We start from the raw sequence: 17204 nt of genomic DNA, 5'->3' as shown, positions 1-17204 counted from the left end.
CATGGGCACACAGCACCGACAGCACCCTGCGCATGGGTGCTCAGAGATGTCACCAGAGGAAAGTAACAAACAGACTCCCACGCTACGCAGGTGGCCCCTACCAGGAGAGTCTAACCCCCAATAAGGGAAAAAAAGTGGGGAAAGAAAGGAAGGCCTGGCACAAAGGAACAGCCCATAATCCTGAACCCAGGGCTTTCAAATCCCAGCATACAAAGGGTGGGCACCCCAATGAGTAGCAAACCATGTTCACCACAGGGCAGGGAGACCGCCCTCACACTTATACGGCAAGGAATCGGCCAGGGGGCAATTGAACATTGATTTCTCATCCGCGGGCGACACTGCAGGACGCCCCCACCCTTCAGGGGTGCTACACAAGTATTACACCTGCCTCACGCATTCAACCTCCACAATACCAGTAACCAAGGGCCTCCATGGAGACCTGGATAAGAGAATTCAAATTCTATGTCTGGGCCATTGGGCTCATTGATGATGAACGACTGAAGAACACCCTGTCCATGGCAGTAGGACCAGCTGTAAGGGACATAGCGGGTGAATTTCTCAACCTGGAGACGGCCATGTACCAAAACCTACACGAAAAGCTGTCGGAATACTTTGCACCCCACACTAATATTGACTATGAGATACATATTTTCCATACAACATGTCAGGAAAAAGGAGAATTGCTCGACAACTTTGAGACTCTGAATAAAATTGAAATACTGCAAATTTCATCGATACTCCAATGAAGAAGCCCTACGATCCCAGCTCATAGCTGGCTGTGACTCACAAACTTTTCACAAGAAACTCCTGCAAAAACCAAGGTCATTGGAAGAAATCCTAGCCCTAGCTTGCAAGGAAGCAGCGGTGGAGTCACAGCTAGACAACCTAGGCAAAATCTCGATACAGCAAAAACATGTCGAACCTGACTCCAGTAACAAACTTGTCACTACACCCAATCAGCCAGTCAGATGCTTGGAGGCCACATGCTTCAGATGTAGATATGAATATCCCCACACCGGAGAATGCCCAGCCCTGGACCAGTAAAGTGCTGCATGCAGCGGCAACGACCACTTCAGGGCTGTCTGCAAAAACGCACCCGCCCCTATCCCCAGCAGGAGAGCCCTCAGGGAACGACAGAGAATTACACTGACAAGCCCACAAGGCAGCAAACATGACGGCGAAACCAGAGGTGAGAAGAATGCAAATATAAGAGCTCATATGTTCGAGAAGGTCATCGATTGCCTGAAAGCTCAAGACACAGTGGCATGAGGAGATTTGTTTGGTACACCTAAATGGGATCGCCCTGCAGCAGCCACCCTCCCTCGTCAGGGGAAGACCAACAGAAGAAGGGTTATGTAGGGCCCTAAATGACAGCACAGCTACCCAACACAGCCCAGTCCTCACGCTCCCAAGCCAACAACACCCCCTTAGAGTTCCTCTAAGTCAACAGTTGCCATCTACCCTTATGGGTCCACCTCACGCTACCATGCCTGGGTGTCAGCACAACTTAGTGCACACACAAGGCCCACGCCGCAAAGATCCTGCTACATGTCTTCAAAGTGAAGTCAACAGCGGCTGCATACTCGGCTTCAGGACGGCAGTGGAAATGGGTCTAGTACACATCCTGTACCAGTTAATGGCCCACAAATACTACGCAAAACCTGACGACGTCGAGGCAGCATTTCCAAACCTTTTTAAAGGAGTTAGAAACATAGGAAGATATAACTGCACATCAACCCGGAGGTCAGACCAGTGGCCCAACATTACCGGGGCATGCCCGTTAACATACAGCGACAGGTAGAAGAAGAGATTGGCAAACTCCTACAACAGCAAGTCATCCAACCGGTGACAGGGCCCACCCTGTGGGTATCACCCATATTGCTTGTGCCCAAGAAATCGCCAGATGGCTCAATAAGACAATGCGTGGACATGCATGGGGCAAATGAAGTGATCGACTCCACAATCTCTTTCTCTCCTCACATCTCTGACGTCTCTAAGAAGTCACACTACCAGCTACACCTCCTCAGAGGTATCCTTCCTTTCCTCTCCTTCCCCCAGAGGCTCACTGTCTCCAGAGCCCTGGTTCTCTCAAAGCTGGACTACTGTAACAGCCTCTATCTAAATCTTCCTGCCTCTACTCTCCGCCCTTTGCAACTCATCCAGAACAGGACTGCGAGACTTGTCCTTGGCCTCAAGCCCAGGGACCGTATCTCTCCAGGACTGAAATCACTACACTGGCTACCAGTGGCTGTGAGGATTAAGTTCAAAACCCTCTGCATTGTCCACAAGGCCTTCTGGGGCCTTGGGCCAAAATACCTTCAACTCTCTCTTCCTAAATATCTTCCTTCTCGAGCTCTTCGCTCATCCACCCCAAACTACCTCAGGGTCAGCCGCTTCTCCAAGCAACGAGTTGGGGGTAGATCTCTCTCTGCAGCAGGGGCCTCCCTCTGGAACAGCCTTCCTACCTCCCTGAAACTTGAGGAGAACCATCTCTGGTTCCGGAAGCACCTCAAAACCTTCCTCTTTGCCTCCGCTTTCTCTCCCTCTCTCCCCTGCTAAAATCACTGAATCTGCACTGAATCTGCAACTGGGCCACTCACGATCTCGGTCCTTGGCCCAGCCACTCTTCCCTGCACTGTCTCCCTGGCAACCCCTGAACTGCGGGACTGTCTCTGTTTCCTACAGCCCCTTCTCCCGGCACTTACCTTGCACTTGCCACCAGTTGGCCCTATTATTTATCTAGTATTCTACTAACCATTTACTGCACTTTCCCCTCTCCCCTTCCCCTGGCACTTTTCCCATTCCCCTCTACCCTTGCACTTGTGTGATCTGAATGACACCTGGCCTAGTAGGATGGTTTCTGTCTCCCCTTGTTCCCCCTCCCCTGCCTCGCTGCGCCTTGAAACACTTGTGTATAGGCGCGTTACAAATGCCATATCATATCATATCATATCGAGCGCAAAAGACACCAGGCGCCCAGGATAACTGACATGATACACCTGTTGCATGGCGCAAAAGTCTTTTTTTGAAATTGGACCTCACAAAAGGGTACCATCAAATTGAGATAGCACCTGAGTCACGTTATCTTAACACCTTTGTCACTCAGATGGGTTTATTTCAATACAAATGGCTCCGTTTTGGCATCTCGTCTGCTGCTGAAATATTTCAGGAGGATATACATAAAGCGATTTGACATGTCCCCAACTGCCTCAACTACTCGGATGACATCCTTGTATTCGGCAAGTAAAAAGAAGAGCACGACCTGGCCCTGCACAGAGTTTGCTCAGCACTCGAAGCGGCAGGCCTAACACTCAACAAATCCAAATTCGATAAAGGCTCCAACAGATTTTTCAGGCACATCCTTTCGGAGAAAGGAATGTGGCCCTACCCAGACAAGGTGGCGGCACGGAATACTGCACAACCACCCAAAACCATATCCGAACTGCGTTCCTTTTTAGGACTTGCAAGCTACTGCTCACAATATCTCAAAGACTATGCAATGGTCAGCAACCCTCTTCAGCTACTCACGCGCAAAGATCAACCTTTTGAGTGGTCAACGGACTGCGTCGCGTCTTCGAGACCATACGAAACAACATTTCCAGGGCAGAAGACATGGCATACTTTGATGCTGAAAGGAAAACCGAGGTAATATTTGATGCCAGCCCTGTCACGCTATGAGCCATACTAACGCAGTGGGACCCGATTGACTTATTCAGATTATTGGTGTAGCCTATGCCAGCAGAAAAAAGCTTACTCACAGGCAGAGAAGGAGAGTCTGGTGGTCATGTGGGCCTGTGAGTACTACCACCTGTTCTTATGCGAAAAAACATTCACGGTCATCACTTTCCACCAAGCCCTCCTGACAATCTATGGAGACCCAAAGGCAAGAATGCCCCCAAGGATAGCACAGTGGGGCTTGAGATTACAAGGCTACAAATTCGACATTGTGCATCGCCCAGGAAAGGAAGAAAACCCTGCTGACTATTTGTCTGAACACTCCACAGGCCGTGCTCAAGCAGGTCCATCCATTGAGGACACCTATATCAACTACATCATTCATCATCTACAGCCCCTCCCTGTAGAATGGGCCACCCTTGAAAATGTGTCGGAACGAGACCCGGCTCTCGCAGTTGTAGCCCACTGCATCAAGTCAGGAAAAACCTCCCATCTGAAACATCAGGCCAGAAACGAGAAAGTCGGTGAAGGACGACATAGGATTCATGGACCTGGTGACAGACAAACTGACAGTTGTCGACAACCACATCATCATGAAGGGCTGCAAGGTGATCATACCAGACTCACAATGGGAAAAGATAGTCATGATGGTGCACGAAGGTCACTGGGGGGTGGTATCCACGAAGTGCCTGCTCTGTCAAAAGATATGGTTCCCCAAGCTAGACGCTATAATAGAAGGGATCATCGGCAAGTGCTCCATATGTGCCCAAGTGGCTCAGCCTCCCCATCCCAACCCCCTATAAATGTCTCCACTACCATAGAATGTCTGGGAAGAACTAACAGTGGATTTATTGTGACCACTTCGCAACAACGCATATGTACTTGTGCTAATTGATGAACACTTACACTTTCCTGACCCTCAGCTGGTCGATAATACGGCAGCCACGTGCGTGATTCCTGCCCTGGACTGCATGCTGTCCACATACGGGATTCCAGAAATCATATAGTCGGACAACGGCCCTCCTTTCGCCAGCCAGGATTTTCAAATCTTTTGCACGGTACATGGGGATCCAGCATAGAAAGATAACACCACGCTGGCCCAAAGCCAATGGCATAGTCAAGAGATTCATGGCCAACATCAAGAGGACACTACAAGTAGCCACCCTCCTCAACAAGCCATTTGAACAAGCATTATACCAGCTCCTGCATGAATACTGCCACCCGCCACATAGCACCACAGGAGTCTGCCCCTCAGACCTGGTGTTTCCCGCTGACACATCAAGACAAGACTACCCGAGGGACACACACGGACACAGCCAGCACTCCTGGAACACCAAGCAAGGACCAGGGTCCAAGAAGAGAAAAACAAAATGAAGGGCAGGGCAGATGCCCGATGAAGAGCCAAAGGGTGTCATAGAACCTGGAGACCATGTGTTGGTACGACAGCCAAAGGGTCGGGAGGAGGACCGTACATTTGCAGCAGAATCGTGACCAGTGAAAAGGGCACCATGATAATGGCCAGTGGAGATCGATAACCGTCCATAATGAGGAACTCGTCACACTTCAAGGAAATCAGGGACACCCCTCCCCTTGCGTGGAGTACGCATACGACAGCCAAGATGACAGGCGCTCGGGTGAGTCGTATCAAGGGGATGACGAATAGTCTGAAGAAGAAGCCAGCAGTGAAGGAGAACAATTGTCCGCACAGATGCTACATCTCGCCACGATGTCGCACAAAGCCTCAACGACTGATTGAGGAAATGGGCAGACAAACTGTAAGTGATCTGTTACGTTAAAAAGGGGGGAGATGTCATGTCACGAGCATGCAACACATGGAGCCCTCCCACATCGTTGTGGAGGATGGCTCACATTTAGGCCAAGACTCTAGGGAAGTGATGGTGGGGCTAGGGAAGGGGATGTGGGGTGGGCGCGGGATAAGACGAGGGGATCAGTAAGTTAGTTATCTATGCGTATGGAATAAAGCAAGTTGTGTTCCACCACACACCTCATGTCTGTTCCTCTTCATCCCTAGAAGTGAGGCAAGTTTTCCCCCGGAACTTGGACGCCCGAGTTCAGTATACAGACTGGACGCCTGGATTTTGCACGCCTGGCCACCATGTGTATAAGAGGCCACAGTTTAAGCTAAGAGCAGCGTTTGGATGAGTTGACGGTGCCAGCTTAGATTCCCGTTTGTTTTACAGTGCGACTTAGATTATGCCAAAGTTGTGAGGCCGCATGCACAGTGCTTTATTCCTGGGAAGAGTACACCCAACTGAACAAGACTACCTGGTAATTGAGGCAAGTCTGCAAAGGTTGTCCAGCATGACAGCAAAAGCTTCACATGGGAATACTAGTGGGCATTGCCGCTGTAAATAAGCGGCAAATGCCCGCTGCTCTTTGTTCGTCTAGCTGCCGCAGAGCCATCCCTAGTGTTGATGCTATGCTGAATAAAGTGTTGCAGGAAAAGATGGTTGCCTTCCGTTTAGTTTTGAAGGTATGTTTCCAGTGACAGTTGGGAACTGTAACTGGTTTTTGGAACTGGTTAGAACATGTGAGGTGTCACGCTCTTGTATCAATGTTTATTTATATATCTATATGTGGGTATGTTTTAGGATTGAGTGAACTGTGGCACCCTGAGGGGATTTATCCCCTATGTTTATCTTTTGACTGTGAGCGAGGGCCGAAGTGGTGACAGTGTTTGGAGCTTATGAAAAGGTCATTTGGGAAACATCTGGTTATGCCAGGCACAGACAGGCAACCTGGTTGCCCTAAGAACTCTCGCATTCGTTATTTGCGCCAATGTCAACATGTTTGATTGCAGGGTGTCTCCATAAAGTCCTGCCCCAAAGAAGGCGGCTTTGAAAACATATGTTGCGCCAAAACATCCCAGGAAGATGACCAGCTAATTTGCTCGGATCTTAGAGGGGTTAGGATTACTTCTGTAAAGTACATACATTGGATGGCGACGTAGGCATTTATGAAGTAGGACGCACACCATGGTCATTCTGATTAGAAGCTAGAAAAGGGGTGTGCATTAGCCATAAATTACCCTTTCAGCATTGATCTGGAGATTGGTAATATAGAAGGAGTTCATTGTTGATTTTTATGTTTTGCTTTGGTTGACTATTGACAGTACCAATTTAACTCTGTGATGTAGATGCACTGTTCCTGTATTGCTGTATTTTCATTTGTTCTATTCACATGTCTTTTACTTTTATATCTTGCATCAATTTCACTGACGCTGCTGTACTTTTAGCACAAGCAGTTTTTGATATTTCTATCTATCATTCTAGTTTATTTTGTACAGAATGCATTTTTATTTATACTACATCAGTGGTCACGTGTTGATGATTGTTTCAAAAGTAAAAGGCCACACTGATTGGGCCAAGGAGAATGTTATTCTGAAAAATATGATTAATAAAACAACGGCATCATGAGTAGTAAATTGTGTGTCCTAGTGCTGCATTGTAAAATCTAGGATTTCAACTTGCAACTAATTAGCAGACACAGGTAAGTTTATGTCAGGAGTTTGTTTGTTACTATATTAGGTTTAGCCCAGTGTGCATGTCTCGCGTTATCTAGGGTGATATTTCTGAGCGGCACGTGGGTGCTCAGGAGTGTGTACTCTGCTGTCGGGGAACATATCTCAAGGAATTTCTCCTCTGTTATAATCACAATTAATTCTGCCTCCCGTATCACCTGTACTTGATCTTTCTTTTTTTGCAGCTATCGGAGAAATAATTTCTCCTCTGAGCACCATCTTGTAAATCTCCCAAAGAGCCACTGGGTTATCTACTGTCCCCTCACTGATGGTGAAATATTCGATTGTCTTAGAGGTTATCCCATCTAGAAATTCAGGGAAGCAGAGATAACTGGTCAAGCGCGAAGAAGGCTTGGGTCTAATTTTCCTCTTTTGTTTTCCATGATGAGTGGATAATGATCGGGTATACCTCTGGTCAGGAACTTGACTGGGGTGAGTCAACACAGATCGTGTTGGGGATGAGAAAGTAGTCAATAGTGGACATGAACCGTGTACCCCAGAGAGAAACGAGAAGCCCTGTTCTGAACCATGCTGTGCTCTCCATGCATCCGAAAGCCAGCGTGTCAATAAGGAGGTATATCATTTCATGCCTGTATTGGTGTTCCTACCTCCAAGAGGTTTTTCGGTACATAACCGTGTCCATCTCCACATTGAAGTCCCCACTGAGGACCCAAGTGTCTGCATGATTATCTTATAGGACTACTTGAAGGTCATTTAGGAGATCAATCGTTGCACGGCTACAATACCCCAAACAGTACCCCAACACTCTCCCCGCAGTAATACAAAATGCCCATGGGGGCCCTGCTTCACCGCCAGGAGCCTGAGCCACTTATGAATCAGGGTTAGGGCACCTTGTGCCACTGTTTTATAATCCGATCTTATGGAAAACCTGCATTCCGACCCGGCCAGATGTGTTTCAGTAAGAAGAACCACATCTGGAGAGCAGCTATTGAGGAGCTGTAACACAAGCTGTCTTTTAATACTGGATCCCAGCCCGTTCACAATCCAAGTGAGGAAATAAATCAGCCAATTAGATTCCACCATCCCCATGTGTGTGAGTCAAAATATGTGCATCTGTAAAGCCCATCCCCTGTAAATGTTCATGGGAGGGAGTGAAACCCATGCAAGTGTCTCAATCAAAATTGGTTAACAGGAATATGTTTCCCAAACTACCCACCCTCATACATCAGACCAACATCAAGCGTCTGTCGCCCCAACCTTGTGATAAACATACACAAACTAAATGCAACTAACTGTGGGGCTAGTAAAAAGACAGCCTGTGCAAAGGATACCACATCCTTCAAAGCCTTCAGTCAGTCAGGGAGCCATAGTGGCTGGAATCAAAAATTGAGGATTTGTGTCATGATGTTAGGACCAAAACTGAAAAACAGGTGAAACATGCGTCGTCATCCCATATCTGCTGCTGTTGATGATTTGTTGCTGATGTCTGGTGAGTTTGGGGCATGAGGATCATGTAGATTCTGAGACAGTTCTCGGTTGTGTGTCGAGCATAATTAACTCTTGCATGGTTTCAGCGTTGAGGTGACAACGTGCATTTCAAACCAGTCCCAGGCCTCAGATGGGTTATTAAAAAAGATGCACGGTCCCCTTATAGTACACCTTGCGTTGTGCCAGAAAGAAGGAGAATGTACTTAATGCCTTGGGAGTGCAGCCTTTTCTTTATTGAATGATTGTCTGGCTCTCTGTAACTCCCTGGTATAATCCAGAAAGATGGCGATCTTTGACCGATTGTATGTGATCGGGCTGGTGGCCCATGCCATCTGCAGCAAGGCACTGCAATCTCAATAATTCAATAGCTTAGCTATCACTGTGAGTGGGGGTGCTCCTGGCATGGGTCGACAATCTAGAATCTGGTGTGCTTTCCCCATGGAAAGGAAAGTCGAAAGTTTCTTAGGCGTTATCAGCTCAAGCAGAGCTCCATACAAGTGCCATCCTCTTTTTCAGCAAGCCCCAAGATACGGAGGTTGCTGCGTCTGGAATGACCTACATTGTCATTGGCCTGTACTCCAAAGTTTTAAGTTGTTGCGTGATCGATGATAGCTGGTATTTCATCATAGTGGTATAATCATCTTAGTCTGAGATACATTTTTCTGCTTCCCCCAGCAATTTCTGAAGGTTGCAGCATAATAGGGACACTCCTGAAGAGAGCCCATCTATCTTCCCCTCCATCGAGGTCCATTACTCCTTTAAGTGAGATCAAGCACTCCTGCATATCTGCGCTACTGGCTGTGTCCACTGGTCTCTGGAATTTCGAAGGTGGTGGATTGCATACCGGGCATTGATCCATCATAGTTTGTGAACCAGCTTTCTTGAACTTATCTTTCACTATGATCACAGAAAGGTGTAGTCGGGAGCGTGGACACCCAGCACGGTGCTGCATTCACAGTTTTTAAATGTCACAATAGTAGTTCTAGTCAGGCACAAGACAGAGGGCGAGTTCAAAATATGACCGGTCTGGAGGTCATTATGTGGTGTGCCAGGAATCTAGGTCTATCGCATGCAATGATTGTCGCCTAGCCAGGAAGGATCTCTACCACAATGGTATCCTGATTACCTTGACCCCAGTCTCGGTGGTCGGAGAATGCTCATCTTGTCACCAGCTCTGGAGGGGCTGAGGTTGGGGCGCAAAGGAGGAGATGGGGAGCTTAAGTGGCATAGTATCACGATCGGCACACAATCTGGCCCGGGAGGGTTCTGAGTCGCAACTGAAGTCAGTGCCAGTACGGAGGATTACCTCCTGTGCCCACCTGCATGTGTAGTCATTTTGTTCCTGGAGTGATTAACCTCTGTTGCGGGCTCCTCGACTCCTGGGCTTCACCCTGGTATAGAAGCATGCTGTGTAGCATTTTCCCCAGAGGGTCGCAACTCGCAAGCCAGGCCTCCTCTGCCCTGCTCCCAAAGCGGCGATGGGTGTTGTTGCAAAGAGCCCACCCCAATGAGCCTAGTCATGTACTGGTTCTCTCTTGCACTCCCCTGCAGACACCGCGCAACTCCAAGTGTGTTGGGAGGGCTAGTTTGCCAGTCGCGGCAGACGACTTGGATGGTGGCGTGATTACCAAAATGTCACCCAGTACCTGAAGCAACTTGGAGCGGCTTGCCGTTCTCTAGCTTTACACTACCCGTTTTTCACTGGAGCAGCAGCAGAACAATCTGGAAGCAACCTGCAGCCGCTAAAGGATCGCCAGAATGTAGTGGTCCAGCAGGATTATAACAGGATAAGTGAGGCCCGACATAGCTGACAGAGCTCACGTCTTCATCCCTCGGATGCTCAACCGCGCCCCCGTACCACTGTTTTTTGACACCACCTGCATGCCTTTGTTCTCTCAATGTATGCATTAACTATTCCTCATTTTGCTGAGAATGCGCATGTAGCAATGGAAGTACAAGTCAAGTATACCATTTATTTCGGAATGCAATATTCTATAAAAACACAGACCAAAACAATACACATATGTATCATAAAAGGTAAATATATAATGTTCAATCATTACATTTATTACAATGAAGTTAAAATCAATGTTTTGTAAGGGGGCCTGCCTCTCTGAAATCTTTTTCATGTTTTTCACAGATTTATAATGCCAGTAAAGAGCTATCTGAGGCCTACCTGTATCCACAGGTGCGCCTGTTTACTGCTTCGCTGGTATACGCAAAAGAAGAGCTTTACGACCTTGCTAAGGTTGACTTGCAGTGGTCTCTACCCACACCAGGTAAGAATGTTGCTATTTCAAGTTTCCCGTATGTGTATAATAACACACTTCTTTATTTGAATGTTTACACATAGCTTGTGCAACTATCACAGGGATCGAAATTGGGATTTGATGACCAGGATCAATAGGCAGCTCCCGGGTATCAGGCATAACCAGTTAGGCAGGAGCCAGTACATAATACGCAGCAAATCTAACGTTGCGCAAGATGTAAACTTTTTTTGCCCATTTTATATGATCTAATATGGTCTAAAGGTCCCGTAGGTGTGTGCTTTATTCTCAGTCATATACATTACCAAACATATGCAGTTAATATTACATAGCTACGTTTGTATGGCACCATCTGCCACAGGAGTGAAAAGTAGCCTCTGGAAGCGGTTGGCTGAAAGCTAACCAGCCCTTCCCCCTGCCCCCCCTCCCCCCCGGCTATAACCAGGAGCTAAATAGCTGCCAGCTCCTGGAAATTTCGAACTCTGCTATCATACAAATTTAAACTCATGTAACCGATGCTATAATGCTCAAATCTCACTTCCCAACAGTAGCCCAAACAGACCCAGATCCTTCTTACCGGTATGGTGGGTGGGAACATTCTAAATGTGCTCTGTCAAATAATCACCCAACTATGAGTTGGGATAGCATGATCTATTTATCAATATGGGGTAAGTATAAAGTATTGCATGGTGTAAATAACCCATATTATCCCATACTTTTTCTTCACACCAGGCAGTAAATACCCCTTGGATCCTGAACTCATGTTTCTAGTGTTGCCCCCCAAACTCATGAGACCCACTGAGTTGTATTGTGCATTGCAAGGTACTACAGTAATGATATGTATTGTGAATAGCCACCCTGATTATGTCAGGCAGTGTAGATGGGTAAAAAGATCTAATTTGACTAAAATCTCTGTAATTGAAACATGCCTCTTGTAAGTAATTGAAGCCGCTGCAGGACATTGTAATGCCTCTCAGTAAGTCCCCGATTTTATTTTCTACATTTACAGGAGGTTTGTACCTAAGGCATTGTTGGGGCTGTGTATTTGGTGCCCCTCGTGTCTTCTAGATGAGTTGAAAGTAAAGTATAAATGTAGCATCTCCAGACAGAAATGGCAGCTGGCGGAGCTCAGTTACCTGTGAACAACCTGAGGGCGTCCTCACTTCTTTTCCCCTGGTATCCTCTTCTCAGTTGGCCAGGGAAAGGCCATCGCTTTTGGATCCCGACCCTGGAGGTTGATATGCAAGGAAGGATCACCTTGGTGGAGGAAACGTGGGGAATGGGAGAGGAAGTCCTTAGGTGAGACATGGCATCCCCCATTTCCCTTTCACCATGAATCTTCCAACCCTCAAGCCTTCATAGGCTTTTGTCAGCCCTTTCCTTATGATCCCCTAAAATATTTCCCAAATTGAATCGGTATGCTACAGGGACGAAGAAGAGGCTAACTAGACCAACACATCCTCATTTTGTAAAAATGAACATCTATCAAGCCCAGTGAAGCACTGGGACGAGGAGGAGAACAACAACATTAAAGCAGGACTACTGCTTTGCTGGGTAGGGTTCTAGTCCCTTTTTAAATGAAAATGGAGGCAGGAGCTTTAAAAATTGGAAGCGCGAAAAAAATGGAGGCAGCTGTGGAAGAAGAGTCCGCTGCGGGAACACAGTCAGCCGTGTGCAGGGACAGTTCTCCGGTGTGGCAGCATGGCAGGAGGAGCGCTTGAGACCCGTGAAGCAGTGCAGGGTGTATTCAGCTGGAAGAGAAAGCATTGGTGGTTCAGTGGTATAATTCTTGCCTGCCACATGGGAGGTCTGGGTTTGATTCCCGGTCAATGCAGCGTACAATTTTGTCACACCTTGAAACACTTGTGTGTTGTCGCGCCTTGAAACAATTGTGTATAGGCGCTTTATAAATGCCATATCAATTCACAAGAAGCTGGAGAGAGGTGACAATCGTGAGAATCAGGCTGGCGGGACCGAGGGAGGCAGTCATATGTATCCTGCTTCGCTGAGGAAGCTCTGCTGGGTGTGTGCGAGCCACAAAAAAAACACTGAGTGAAGACGTGAGCGACCGCACCCAGAAACGGGAACTTGTGACAGCAGAAGACCTCCCAAGGAGCCGTAAGACCCACCTTTGAGTGAAACCAGGAAGGGGGGGCACAGAGTTGTATGCAGGATATGCGAAAACCAACATTGGCCACAGCCAAGAAAGTGCAAAGAACTGTTTATCATAAGGCAAACAAGCATTGGTAGGAGCCAAGGGACTATAAGAGTCGTATGCATGATATGAGGAATGCAGCATTGGTCCAAGCCTAGAATGTGTAAAGAACTGCATATTATATGGAAACCAGTGTTGGCAAGAGCCAATGAAACATAAGGTGCAACAAGCGCATGATGTTTAAACAAGCCACAATATAGTGTCAGGAGAGTCTGACACATGTGCCTGTGGCAAACCCCACTGCTGAGGAGAAGCAGTGGACTGGTAAAGGAAAAGCAGTCAAGGCAGGGTACCGGTTGTGTGACCTGTAATGGGTGGACCGTGTGGTCCGACAACTGCGCCAAGACCAGGGCCCTTGAATGGAAAAGCCACTGAAAACACATATAAAGAAGCTTGTGTTGTGCAAAGTCCTTGTGATAAAGTCAAGTATTTGTTTGAAAGCTGGAAGATTTGAACTCTTACGGTTTGAAAGCTGCAAGATTTGAACTCTAGGGGAACTGAACCCCTGTGCTTGATGAACTACTTTGAACTTGTGGAAGGGGAGCTGAATAAGAGGCAAAACGCTAAGCTCTGAACTTTACTTTGAACACTATTCCTTTTTGATGCTGACATCCCTACACATTGTATGCAGTTAGTTGTGAAGGCAAGTATAGGTTATGGATACGGACAGAAGTTTTACTTTGGACTTCCTGGCATAGTTATTATTATGATTATGATTATTATTATTATAGTCTATCCTTAGTTTTCTTTAGGTAGGGTAAATCCCACCTTAGCATTGGGAAAGTTAGGCATTACTCCACCCTGCCTTTTAAGTTCAATACAGTTTTGTTGAGAATTCTTGAAACTGTTGTCTGTGTATGACTCGTGATGCCTTCACATACCCTGTGAAGCTCGTCACTTTAAAGCCTTCATTACAGAAATGTATATTCTTTCCCATGGTTTAGCGTCTGAATATTAAAGAAACATACATATTAATTTATTTTAAATTGTATAGAGGTGCAGTGATGATACCTTGTGCTTCATTACAATGTTGTAGATATTACACTGCTGCTTCCCCTAAACAGAATTATAGTTCTCACCAGTCGTAACTGGTGATCCTTCACTTGTTTCAGAGATTTTGTTACTCCCCATTGGGCAGTTTCGTTACTCCCAATTCAGGGATTGTGTTGCTCTCCATTCTAAAGTCCCAATAGATTTAATTGGGGAATGGACATATTTCCTCTAGTGGTAATACCCGAGGCAATACCTGTGAGAAACCGGAGTGTGTTCTCACTTCTACACCCCCAGGAGCATCTTCTCAGGTGGCCAGAGAAAGGTCATTGCTCTTGGATCCTGACCCTGGGGGTGGAGAAGCGAGCGAGGAACATCTGGGTGGAGGGTCCTTGGGAATTGGGAGTGAGGTGCCCACAGGTGAGACATGGTATCCCCCTTTTCCTACTGAGAACCAACCTAACACTACTACAACCTTTTGTGGGTTACTAGAAAGCAGTTCCTGTCATTTCCCCATATTTGACATCTGAGAGTACTGGGACGGGGAAGAGGTTACTAGGAGTAATGAACACTTCACCTTCATGTCACCACTTTAGTACTGGGACAAGGAAGATACCTGCAGAGTACTGTGAGTGCCAGGCATGTCCCTTTACCTATGGTCAGGCAAGTCTAATTAGGCATCCACACCTGCAGTCTGACAAGGGGCTGCAGGTGTATAAATGGAGACCAGTGGATCAGAGAAGTGAGACACAGGGAGGCCTGTGTAGGAGAGACAAGGGAACCCTTCTTGTTAGGAGGCAGCCATGGTGGGACCTGAAGAGGAGCCAGGTTGAAGGTGGACATCCCCGGGGTGGGGAAGCCTCAGTGATGAAGTCTGAGCAGCTGGGGCTGCGAACAAGCAAGAGGTAAAGAGGACGCATCCGTGTCTACCAAGAAGCAACAAAGTTGCAGCGCATGTATACTTCCAAGTGGTGTGTGAGCGGGGATCGCAGAGGTTGGAGCGCCAGTCTGGGAAGTCAAAGGAACTAGCAAGAGTCACCGGAGCCAGACGCAAAAGACCAGTGTGTGTTGGGAAAGCCACTCCGATGCTGCGGCGTTCCGGGTGGGCTGCACATGAATATTGAGATGCTCTATGAATGAAAGCCTCAAACCGAGATGAAATATATAAATATATTGAATACCCAACTGAATGGAAGTTTAAATGGCGCTAAACTATGCATATTGAATCCCGAACTGATTGAAAGTGTACAATAGCACTAAACTACGCATAGTGAATCCTGAACTGAATTAAAGTTAAAAATGGTGCTAAAACGATGTATATTGAACACCGAATTGATTGAAAACCTGAAATTAAAACATGTTGAATACTGAACTGAAATACAACTTTTTACGCATAGCAAATAACTAGTGCAAGCTTAAAAGAAAAGAAGCAACCTATGGGGAAAAGAGCAAGTGTAAAGGAGTGCAAATAAAGGTGGGGCATGACCTAGACCACCACAAAGTGAATCTTATGAACTGATGAAATGTGGCAAGGCCAAAGACTGACAAGAGGTGTGTGATACAATGTGGAAAAGCCCGGGGGCTAACTGAGAAAAGCCAGAAGAGTATAAAACTGCACATAAAGTCCAGAGGCCAACAAATAGAAGCCAAGTGAAGGTACATCTGTACACCGGGGCGAATGCTGAAGAATCTGCGTGGGCTGAGGAGCCTATGGGGTCCTGGTTGCCCGGCCTGTGATGGTTCAACTGTGTGGTCTAACAACTGCGCCTAGACCAGTGAGCCCTATATTGTCAAAGATAAAGACATTGTGAAACCAACCAAGGAGAAGCACTGCAAGTGAGATAGTGATGCAAACCAGAAGAAGGGACAGGTTGACCCAGAGTTACGTTGAACTTTGAAGCATTGAAACAGACATTAGTTGCTACGTTCAAGTCTTTGGGAAGGGAACCCAAAAAACGTGATGAAATACAAATATTGTCTTAAGGATAGGGCCTCAATACCCCTTTTGTGTGAACTGATAGTTTGAACTTGGGAAATTGAACCCTGAGGAATTTGTGGAACTATTTAAACTTGAACAAGGTAAATCTTGAGACTTTTTGTGGAACTTTCTTGAACTTTGGGACGGGAGCTGAAGAGGAAGTTAAGAGCTGGACGAAGCTCAGAACTTTATGTTGAACATCATTATTTTTGATTAGTGACATCCCTACATGTTGTTTAGCTTTAGTTGTGAGGGCAAGCTTAGGTTTTGGACACAGACAGACTTTTAAGTTGAACTCTTTAACTCAGACTTTCCATAGTTTCGTTGAGGCAGGGAAATCCCACCTTAGCATAGGCGAGTTAGGCCATACCATCCTGACATTTGATTTAATAAACCATTGTATTATGAACTTTGCACCTGTCGTCTGTCTTGCTTCGTGATGCCCTCACATACCTTAATTATTTGGGAGGAAATACCTACATGAATTTGATGGAGGCATTACCCTATTAGGGGCTGAATAGCACATATTGAGGATCACTAAAGGAGCAGGAAATAATACCATTCTCGCCTGTTTTTTTTTTACTTATCTCAAAACCTGTAATAAGATCCTTTTGTATTTATTGCTGTGTTGTGGATTCTGCATACTTTAGGATAAGCATGTTAAGGCCCTTCTGTGTGCAAACCTTCTGTGGGAACAATTTCACACCTTAAAACCACCACTCCAGGTCAACAACCCCAGAGTTCAGCAAAGCAGGCCTGCCATGGGAAGCATGCCCATAATTGGGACCATGTTGGGAAGAATACCCAAACACAGCAAGTGGTTCCTAGGTTTCCTACAGGTGGGGAACATACTGTAGTACCCCAACACCTTTAAGGATGGGGAAACAAGGTGTCTTTCTTTGAAGGCAGCCTACTTGCTTCATAGATTCATTTTTATGTCAGTTTCAGATTTTACAAAGAAAACCTAAGGAACTCAACGAGAGGGGGATGTGTCTTAGCTGCAGGTGATATTAAAGGGCATGCAAATCTCAGCCTGAACATAGAAGAAACAGGCACTCTGACAAAAAATCCAAACATTGGCTGAGATTG

General features: G+C 46.6%; 1 protein-coding gene across 2 annotated transcripts in view; it reads left to right on the top strand.

The window, feature by feature from the left end:
* SIAE (sialic acid acetylesterase) overlaps positions 1–17204 on the top strand; it is a 468035-nt gene that overhangs the window by 207341 nt on the left and 243490 nt on the right. For both annotated transcript variants that reach the window (XM_069614537.1, XM_069614538.1), the window contains exon 4: positions 10806–10944. In XM_069614537.1, coding sequence (XP_069470638.1) covers positions 10806–10944 — 139 coding nt within the window. The remainder of the gene's footprint in view (positions 1–10805; positions 10945–17204) is intronic.

Source organism: Ambystoma mexicanum, chromosome 9 (assembly GCF_040938575.1).
Source record: "Ambystoma mexicanum isolate Mex_15411 chromosome 9, UKY_AmexF1_1, whole genome shotgun sequence".
Lineage (NCBI taxonomy): Eukaryota > Metazoa > Chordata > Amphibia > Caudata > Ambystomatidae > Ambystoma > Ambystoma mexicanum.
The sequence above is the reverse complement of the archived record's forward strand: the minus strand, read 5'-3'. Positions and strand labels throughout refer to the sequence as shown.